The sequence below is a fragment of the Borostomias antarcticus genome (genome assembly GCF_949987555.1).
Source record: "Borostomias antarcticus genome assembly, chromosome: 2".
In the NCBI taxonomy this organism is placed as follows: domain Eukaryota; kingdom Metazoa; phylum Chordata; class Actinopteri; order Stomiiformes; family Stomiidae; genus Borostomias; species Borostomias antarcticus.
Window position 1 is genome coordinate 8,512,613 of NC_140235.1, and position 10,269 is coordinate 8,522,881.

At 46.0% G+C, this 10,269-nt stretch overlaps 1 protein-coding gene across 2 annotated transcripts; it reads left to right on the forward strand.

The window, feature by feature from the left end:
* Positions 1-2,625: 2,625 nt before the first annotated feature.
* hao2 (hydroxyacid oxidase 2 (long chain)) lies at positions 2,626-9,730 on the forward strand. 2 transcript variants are annotated; one of them, XM_084459920.1, is made up of 8 exons: positions 2,626-2,712; positions 4,593-4,745; positions 5,025-5,176; positions 6,199-6,488; positions 6,722-6,940; positions 7,767-7,925; positions 8,077-8,146; positions 8,423-9,730. In XM_084459920.1, the coding sequence occupies exons 2-8, from the start codon at positions 4,615-4,617 to the stop codon at positions 8,476-8,478; spliced, it is 1,077 nt and encodes a 358-aa protein (XP_084316046.1). In that variant the 5' UTR covers positions 2,626-2,712; positions 4,593-4,614; the 3' UTR covers positions 8,479-9,730. The 2 variants fall into 2 exon arrangements, with proteins under 2 accessions (XP_084316046.1, XP_084316047.1); XM_084459921.1 differs by having other exon boundaries at positions 6,199-6,482.
* The last annotated feature ends 539 nt before the right edge of the window (positions 9,731-10,269 follow it).

Below are 10,269 nucleotides of genomic sequence, written 5' to 3' on the forward strand. Positions count from 1 at the left end.
CGTTTTGTTACGTTCGCCGTGAGTTCAGACACTGTGTCTTATTTGCTCTTATTCTCTCTTGCACGCTCTCATACTCCTGTTTGTTCTCATTCCCTCAGACTTCTCTCTCTCTCTCTCTGTCTCTCTCTATTCCTCTTCCCACAATTTGTATATATTCATTTATTTATTTACAAGTAGGAGAAGGCCATCTTTAAGTCATCATACAGAGTATCACTTGTCAAGTCAGAGCTCCAAGTATAGTAATGAATAAAGCAGAAACCGGTGCACTACTATTGTGTTACTAGTGATTCCTGCTCACGGTACTGCACCATGTGGAAACTGACCAGGCTGTGAAGAAGCCTGATCTCAGGAGAATTAAAGGTCAGGATAGTATTCACTAACGATGGTATTCACTAACACCAATTCAGGGAAGAAAGTGCTGATAAGAGGTTGAGTATCCGGGTGGGAGTCACACAAACACACCTGCTGTCAGGACCGGCACTCTGGACCGTCACTCATTCAGCACACAATTGAACAGAGATGTTGTTATCTGGCCCCTTTTAGCCGTCCTGGTACAAAGAGAGGAGCAGGCGCATAGTGCTGACAGAGGAAGTTAGCGCTGGGCTTGTGTGGGTGTGTCAAAGGGCTGGCCACAGAGGCTCTCCAATGAGAGACAGTGGTGTTGGAGCAGCCAGGGCACGTGGCTCACACGAGAGGTGACAAGCTAGGCCACCAAACAGGACAGCCTAAGGTAAGACACCTCCGATTTCATTCTCCTGCTTAAATACAAGGAAGGGTATTAGCCTTCCTACACACACATAGAAGAAACTGTACAAACAACTAGTTGGACATTGCTTAGTATCAGAGCAGTATCTCTGGCCAGTATCAGAGCAGTATCTCTGACCAGTATCAGTATCTCTGACCAGTATCAATATCTCTGGCCAGTATCAGACCAGTATCTCTGACCAGTATCAGTATCTCTGACCAGTATCAATATCTCTGGCCAGTATCAGAGCAGTATCTCTGGCCAGTATCAGTATCTCTGGCCAGTATCAGAGCAGTATCTCTGGCCAGTATCAGTATCTCTGGCCAGTATCAGTATCTCTGGCCAGTATCAGAGAGGTATCTACTGTAACTTTAGAGACTCAAAGTGTTGGATACCCTCGTGGGATGAGTCACTATATGATTAATAGCACGATCTTTTCCAAAGATTAGTTTATACTGTACACTAGTAAGTTACACACAAATCAGGTCATCTGGAAATGTACCATAGCAATATGCTTTGTGTCTTTTGAGAACAACCACATCACCAACATTCAGTGGCCTAGCTCCACCATTCGCAATCTATAGTATGGGACAATCAGTACCATTCATTTCACATCTGATTTGGCTCAGACATGTCACAACAAATATGTTCATTTAAATACATACATTTACAAACATATGAGCAATATTACCACAGTCCATTGATGTAACTGCAATGCTTAACTGTCAAAGCTGCAAGCAAATGTGTAGGGTATTGAGTTATACTTGTAGGCCTATATGTCAGAGGTGACTTCTATTCGAGTAGAAGTTTGTTGTTGTTGTTGTACTCCAAGGCCCTGCATAATTTAATTTCATGTTTGTGTTTGTACTGAACCTGCTTTGGATACTCACAGTTGCAGGTGAGGTAGCTCCAGTTAATAGTTGTTTTATTCAGTATCACACTGCCCTCAAGTGTTCATAGTTCAATGTTCATTTTATACATCAGAATGATTAACAACCCAGAGGTAAACATGTGGCTTAGACACATGGATGCTGTCCAGTCTTGAGATGTCTAGCCTTGATGGAGTTTAAAAAAAAAAAAAAAAAGTGTCTCCAAACACACCCGAGTTAATTTATGAACATTTCACTTTGATTCTTCCACGAGGTTATGCCTCTTCCAGGAGTGTCCAAGTCCACAGAGAGAGAATGAGCATCACCAGCTGTAACCGGTGAGGGATCCTGCTCCACAGTTCACCAGCGCAGTCAGGCAGCTCCTCCCCAGCTGGGTCACTGTAGATCTGGTGCTTCACCTGGGACATGGGGCCTGTAGTTACAGTGGTGCTGTGAGCCCCTGTGTGATCTCTGCCAGTCTGTTCCGTTGTCTGTACCCAGCCTTACTGTACTGTAGTATGTAGCTGTCTATGTGCTGGTATGTAACGGTAGAGCCCTCAGTCCACACCACAGCTTGCATGGCCATCAGCACATTTACAGCCTTTGTAAACACAAAGAGGCAAGAGGTCAAAGTGGGGTCACACTCACTGTTTGACCTAATCTCTATGATAGTTTTATTTAACTGGCACAAAAGAACACCATCACACAACAGAAGTGAACTCTGAACTAATGCTCTAGGCTGGATGGTGTGGTTATGACCAGGGACGTGCACAGATAGACACGAGGTGGTGCTAGAGCACCTGCCCTTTGCCCTCTGGACAAGGCAAGTGCCCTTTTGAAAGTTACTTCTTTTTTTTCTTTAAGTGTAGGCCTACTGTATGTGGCCCATGGTGACATCGATCAATTCTCGACTAAAAGCGTGTAATAATAATGCCCCAAAATGCGTTGTAATTTTGCCAGCCCCCCCCCCCACACACACACCGTGCCCCTCCCCTCCCTCTCTTCCGTTGTCAACGGTAAACGCGAAAAGCGGACACAACGGAGGCGCGCTACTCCTCCACTGCCCTTTCCCCATCCAGAGTGCTGACAGCTAACCAGGTAACTAACACATAAACGAAACGAGTGTATTGTTTGCCCCCTAAGCCTCAGTTGCAAAACTATAACTTTCATTTATTTGTCTCTGTTGTGAAGTAAGTCTCATATAGCGCCAAACAGCTGAGAATAAATTAGCCGACTGCCCACCTGCTTAACAAGCTAGACGCTAGGATTTAAATGGATTTAACGTAATGATGATCACCACACGACCAATGTCGGTCGAATTAGTTGTTGGTACAGCATGTGAAGCTATCAGTATACTTAAAATGATACAAAATACAAATTATCTGTCAGCACCCCCCTCCCCCCCGTCAACATCTCGCCAAGCAAGGTGCCCTAATTTTTCACTGAGCACCTGCCCCCCAAAATGTCTGTGCACGCCACTGGTTATGACCGATGATGTCAGGCTCATACAACGAGACGGCTTTCTTTTTATTTCACTCAGTTATTGATTAAGAAGACTTAGATGACGTCAGTATGGATGACCTGGGTTAATCTGTAATGGAGTCCATAGTCCAACAGTACTGGCAAGAGAAGTGAGCTCTTCAACTACTTGCTATTTTGCAGATATTGTTTGTTTTTTAGGGATCACTGATTTCATTTGTATTATTTACTTTTAAATTCTGAACAAACCACCATGTTTGTTATGAGGAGACACTGTACATGCAGTAGTTTTACCCCTATCTGCTGTCTGTGCTTGTTTGTCATCATACACTCCATAAGAAGGTTTTTTCGCCTCTGTTAAGATTGTTTTATACAGGAAAACAGAAGCTCAACTGAATCACATCAACTAGGTACATTAAATGTTATTCTACCAGTTGAAATATAGACTAATTGATACTGTAATTAACTACTACAATTTTAAAGAGAGAAAACACATACAATAATATTATGATTAACTAGGTTCTGAGCCCTATGTATTAAGGCAAGCTACTGTATGCTCACATGTGCGCCATCACCAAGAGGCATGGCAATTTAGATATATTCTCAGCAAACATGATCAATATTCATGTATAATGACATATACATATTGCATGAAAGTGCAAATGAAGTGTTTCTTGTGTAGTTTTTTGTGCAGATGTGAAGTGTTGCTGTTGGGTTGTTGTTTTGACAGTGTATTAAAATGCGGTGGTCAGTGTGGAATGTTCTCCTGGCTTCCCTGACCTGTAAGATGGACATGAGCTCGCTGCAACAGAGCTAATGAACAACAAGAGCGCTGTTTTAAATCTCTAGTCTTTGATCAATACAGCAGCGTATATGAACATATTCTTATGATGATAACTCCACTATTTCCTCCCAGAGAGGGAGGACACAGAGCTGAGATGCAGTAAACAATATACAAAGTAAACATTTGTTTAGGGCCCCGCGATTTAGAACTAGGAAGGATGATTTTAAATTGTGGACTCAACACACTGGCCCAACACACTTTAATGTTTGATTACCACTGACTGGCCGGCCTGGTTAATGTTTACTGTGACTGCCTGTCTGCCAGATGTAGCTAGTTGCTACTGGGTCAGATAGGGGCAGGGGAATTGGGGTCTGACATCCAAACAAGATTTGTGGGCCCCACAAATATTTTTGCGCCCCCCGCATAACCCCCTGAGATGGTTTCTGACCAGAACAGAGGTCCCCAATATATACAGATTATAGACTTTTTGTTTAAGGCCCCCAAAACCCTTGGCCCGGCCCTGCTGAGATATCTATGGTATTCCTCACAGACTTGAAGTACACCAAATAGCCTCTCTTTACGGCTACCGTTTAAATCTCGCTGGGATAGACCTAATGAAAATCAAGCAGATTGTTGTTTTTTGTATGTAGTGTCTTTGCTGAATCCTGTACGGTTTATGAACACACTGATGATGAACCCCCATGTTTCCTCCCAGAGAGGGCGGGCGCTGTGCTGAGATGGCGATGGTCTGCCTCACGGACTTTGAGGAGTACGCTAAAGAGCACCTCTCTAAAGCCACCTGGGACTACTACGCAGCTGGAGCGGATGAGTGCTGCACCAGGGATGACAATCTTCTGGCCTACAAACGGTACTTACCTGGCCTTTAACTACAGCTCCCACAATGCACAGTCACATTAATTCATTCCCTGCATTATTGTACATGGTACCCGTACCTTTAACCTTTAAGGTGGTCCTCTGGACATGCATACTATACTGTCTGTCTGTCACTAAAAACTTTTCCAGCAATGAAAATCTTTTACTTGCAACTTTTAAATGAAATGTCAAAATCTTACATCATGGCTGAAAAGTGAAACACAAACGAAGGCTTTGTTAATCTAGAGAATAAAACGTCTCCATCCTTCCTCAGGATCCGCCTGCGTCCTCGGATTCTCCGGGACGTCTCTGTGAGTGACAGCAGGACGACGGTCCAGGGCACGGAGATCAGCTTCCCCGTGGGCATCGCCCCCACCGCCTTCCACTGCCTGGCCTGGCATGAGGGGGAGCTGGCCACAGCCAGAGGTCAGGGGTCACCTCGTTATAAGGTCATAACTATCTCACCTACTGTATATGTAGGATCGTATAAGGTTGCAGTGGTAATGGTTTACATGGCTCATTGTGAATAAGTGACATGTTGATTCCCGACACCAGCTAGAGAAGGTATGCCTGACCTAATCTTGAAAGGAAAAACAATCTGAGCTACATCAATCAATCAATCAATCAAAACTTTATTTGTATAGCGCATTTCATACCCAGAGGCAACACAATGCACTTTACAGAGAACAAGGGAGGTGGGCAGACATCCCACCCCTACATATTCCAGAGGGAAGCAAAAAAACAGTAATCACCCGGGGGCCAGATAAGTGAGCTGTAAAAATTCTTCCCTGACCCCTTTTAACGAGGCGATCGAGCAAGCTCCTGGAGTATGTTTGTCTACCGGCTAAGAACATTCATAGAGCAATAAATAACATTAAATTACATTTTCAGAGTAAGAGAGGCTAATAACATCATAGGAGAGACATGCCAAACACTGGTGTATGTCTGTGTGTGCGTGAATGTGCCTGGGCCCAGATAGAGGCAGGGGTCAAGGGTAGGATCGGGGTAGGAAAAGGATACGGACCCGGGTTAGGGTGAGGGGAAGGGGATCTGAGCCCAGGACTGGTGTATGTCTGTGTGTGTGTGAGTGTGCCTGGGTCCAGGTAGAGGCAGGGGTCAGGGGTAGGGTGGGGGTAGGAAGAGGATACGGACCCGGGTTAGGGTGAGGGGAAGGGGGTACTGGGCCCAGGCCTAAAGCCGGAAGTGGACTGTTGTATGTCTACATGTTATTCAGCCTGTCAGTCTTCCTCCTCTGCATTCTTAAATTCAACCACTAGATGGCAGTGTAACACTACTATGGCTCAAGACTCGGAGCGAAGACTGTTAATTAACAGCTGTCTGTTTCAAGTTGTTGCTAATAATAGCTGTCTGTATCAAGATGTTACTCATAACAGCTGTCTGTTTCAATGTGTTACTAATAACAGCTGTCTGGTTCCCTCTCTCCCCAGCTACTGAGGCGGTGAACACCTGTTACATCACCAGCACCTACTCAACCTGCTCTGTGGAGGAAATCGTGGCAGCAGCGCCTAACGGGTACCGCTGGTTCCAGCTATATGTGTACCGCGACCGGAAGCTGTCGGAGCAGATCGTTCACCGCGTGGAGGCCCTGGGGTACAAGGCCCTGGTTCTCACAGTAGACGTCCCCTACACCGGTAAACGCCGCAATGACATCCGCAACCAGTTCAAACTGCCGCCACACCTGAAGGTCAAGAACTTTGATGGGGCGTTCCAGGTAATGGTAAATAAACACATTCTCTCATGTTCTACAAGCACTTCCACACAATAGCTAATGTAGAGCTGAAGCAAAACAAAGCCGAGATACATTCACTCATAGGTCCCATGCCAAATGAGTGCTCTTTCCGTGAGATACAGCTGTGTGCATGTGTGTGTGCGTGTGCGCGTGCGCGCGCGTATGTGTGTCTGTTTCTCTCTACGCGTGTGGTGTCTGGATGTGTCCGACCGGCCCTGCAGGAGGCGGCGGTGCCCGAGGAGTACGGGATCCCCGCCAACACCTTGGATCCGTCCATCAGCTGGAAGGACGTGTACTGGCTGCAGTCCCTCACCCGCCTGCCCATCATCATCAAGGGCATCCTGACCAAGGAGGACGCGGAGCTGGCCGTGGAGCACGGCGTCCAAGGCATCATCGTGTCCAATCACGGGGGCCGGCAGCTGGACGGAGGCCCCGCCACGGTAAAGCTACGCTACCGCGAGCTACGCAGGCTACACAAGGCTACGCAAGGCTACGTTTGGCTACGCAAGGATACGCAGGCTACGCAAGGCTATGCAGGGCCATGCAAGGCTACGCTAGGCTACGCAAGGCTACACAAGGCTACACTAGGCTACGCAAGGATACGCAGGCTACGCAAGGCCACGCAAGGCCACGCTAGGCTAAGCAAGGCCACGCAAGGCTACTCAGGATACGCTAGGATACGCAAGGCTACGCTAGGCAACGCAAGAATACGCAGGCTACGCTAGGCTACGCAAGGATACGCTAGGCTACGCAAGGATACGCAAGGCTACGCAAGGATACACAAGGATACGCTAGGCTATGCAAGGATACGCAAAGCTATGCAAAGCTATGCAGGCTACACAAGGCTACGCAAGGTGACATTGACACATCCTTGCGTAGAAAGGTGTCATGAAAAATGTTTACTGTACGCAAGCATAAGTGCTATTTCACATGAACTAATAGGGGCGCTGACGCAAGACAGCGACCCCAGTGCGCTCAGAGAACCAAAATACTTCGTAGAGCTCCGTTCACAGCCGCAGCAGCGTAGCTTGTGTGGAGTATGAATCAGGCCTAAGGGTTTGCGGTGTGAAATGCGCAGACTTTGTGTTCACATTTTTTACAGATACAGGCGCTTAGAATAATCTGTCATGAGAACCGTACACTGCATACTGACATGACAGTCACTGTGTGAAAACGCAATGTTTTCCTTGGTTTGTCCTTGACAAAGCGTGAGACTTTCCTCTCCATCCACCTAGCTGTGTTTCTGCGTCCCTCTCCCCCTCACAGATAGATGCCCTGTCCGAGATAGTGGACACGGTGCAGGGCAGGATCGAGGTGTATCTGGACGGGGGAATTCGCACAGGCAGTGATGTGCTGAAGGCCGTGGCCCTGGGTGCCAAGTGTGTGTTCATCGGCAGACCGGCCGTGTGGGGCCTTGCCTACAAGGTGACAACAATCAATATATGTCATGGGATTGTGGGGGGGTTTCCAAGTTGCCAGGTTTGAGCCTTATGCAAGTTCACCCAATTAATAATATTAGTATGTTTGTAGATTTTTCGTGTGTTTATTACGTGATGACTCAGACTGACGGTTTCAGGGTGAAGAGGGGGTGCAGGAAGTACTGCAGATTTTAAACGATGAGTTCCGTCTGTCCATGGCTCTATCTGGTGAGTGTCCCTGTTCTGTCTGTCCATGGCTCTATCTGGTGAGTGTCCCTGTTCTGTCTGTCCATGGCTCTATCTGGTGAGTGTCCCTGTTCTGTCTGTCCATGGCTCTATCTGGTGAGTGTCCCTGTTCTGTCTGTCCATGGTTCTATCTGGTGAGTGTCCCTGTTCTGTCTGTCCATGGCTCTATCTGGTGAGTGTCCCTGTGAACTCTATGGACCATATCAAAATCATAACACCACATTCATATCTTGTTTATCTGCATCTGTTTCCTTCTAGGGTGCAGGAACGTGGCTGAGATCAACAGAAATCTCATTCAGTGCTCCAAACTCTGACCTGAGAGCACGGGGGCCACAACCAGCAAAACAACCATGACAACAGAACAACTGAACTATCTAAATATACATTTCTGAAAATGAGTTTCAAATCACAAAAGATCTCTAAAGAAGAGAGCTAATATTTCCTAGTATTTCATTCAGTCTGAATATAAGAATGATGCCTGAAAATACCTTTCATTTCCTAAATATAATCAGCATTCATATTTGTAATCATTTGAGATGTGAAATTGAACTAACTTTGAGGTCATAAGATGGCTGCCATCTGATTCTAACTTTAAAGCTACAGTATGTAACTTTTGTGCTACGAGCTATGAGCAAGTAGAAAGGGAGAATTCCATCTCCCGGGGTAAATTCAGTCAGCTTCACATTCACGGCTTGGGTGCACCCACACTCAAATTAAGCCATAGAGGAATGCCGTGTGTTGCTGATTGAATCTCAACACGCGCACACGTTTTGAACCAGATGTGGCCATGCTTTTTTATGCTCTGGTGTCGACTCAACATCAAGTTATAAGAATTATTATAACTAGCACAATCGACCCGTGTTCGGAACGGGCCAATTGCTTGCCGTCGCACGGTATTACTCATCCAAACAACTTCACACATCGACACCGCGCTTCCTTGTGTCCTGAGCAATACGGTTGCCGGATTTTAACTTCACACAGTGTCCGGTTCCCGAGAAAATGGAAAATAAAGACAGATACAGAGACTCCTTCCATTATAGTTGCTGTAGTCCAGAGCCAAACAGTGGTCTACAAAGACAGTTTTCCATGAGGAGCTCATTCACTCGATTCACCAGAGCAATATTTAATTGTTTAAAATCTTACATACTGTAGCTTTAAATAGACAGTGTGTCTCCAGTAGCAGGTATGGCAGTGATAATGGTGACTGAGTAACTGAGTGACTAAGTAAGTGAATTATGAGATGGTTTTGCGTTTAGATCAGGAGAATAGGGTCTGGGGTGTCAGATGTATTAATCGCCAAACATTGGTGGGATTGAGTTGAGGTAATAAGTGCAGTGAGGGAGTGTGGGTTACAGGACATTACACTCAAACAACAAACGCTGTCAGATGCTTTCAAATTTACAAGGTAGCTTACTATTTTGAAGTGTACTGTACCTTTAATACCTAAAAGAGTGGTGTTGTGGCATTCCAGTCCCTCATCCTGTGATGATCAGTGGTTTGATCCTGCATCCTGCAGACACAAGGAGATGAGAACTGAATGACAGAGTAAAATTGAAGTTGAAGACATTCTGCCTCTGGTTTTTCATTCAGTTTTGTTCAATGCTTTTGTTGTTTTTGTATGTGGCTGTAAGCCAGCGCACCACAGATAACATTTGTCAGGTTGTCCCTCCCTCCCTCCATTGAATGTTGACTTGCATTTCTCTGTTGGGACCACAAGAGGCAGTAGTTCCAGCACTCCAAAAGAAGAAAGAAGGAGGACACCAACTGATCTCCACTGCACAAGTAGAGTAGCAGTGAAAGCATCGGACTCCGACGCAGGAGATCGGGGTTCAAGGCCCGGTAGGGATGATTCTATGGGACTATACCCCAAACCTCCACATGTTCATGCTTTCACTCCAACCTTTTCCCAGATAACATACAGATCGATCTCTATCGGAATCAAAGCGACAATCTGCTGGAGTGTTTCTACTGGGGGGTGTCTAGAGGGGAACCGTTGTTAAACAGACAGAATTTCTGCTGGCGAGTCGGTAGCGTTCTCATTTAAATTCACAGTTATTTCAGTGGCATGACTAGCTTCCGTCCTACCAGTCGTAAACTGAAACAAG

What these genes read in the sequence shown, in the direction of transcription:
- hao2 (XM_084459920.1), top strand. Translation starts at nt 4,615, where the DNA reads ATGGCGATGGTCTGCCTCACGGACTTTGAGGAGTACGCTAAAGAGCAC. An exon ending in GGAGCTGGCCACAGCCAGAG is followed by an intron (nt 5,177 to 6,198) that starts GTCAGGGGTCAC and finishes CTCTCTCCCCAG; the next exon opens with CTACTGAGGCGGTGAACACC. An exon ending in TGGACGGAGGCCCCGCCACG is followed by an intron (nt 6,941 to 7,766) that starts GTAAAGCTACGC and finishes TCCCCCTCACAG; the next exon opens with ATAGATGCCCTGTCCGAGAT.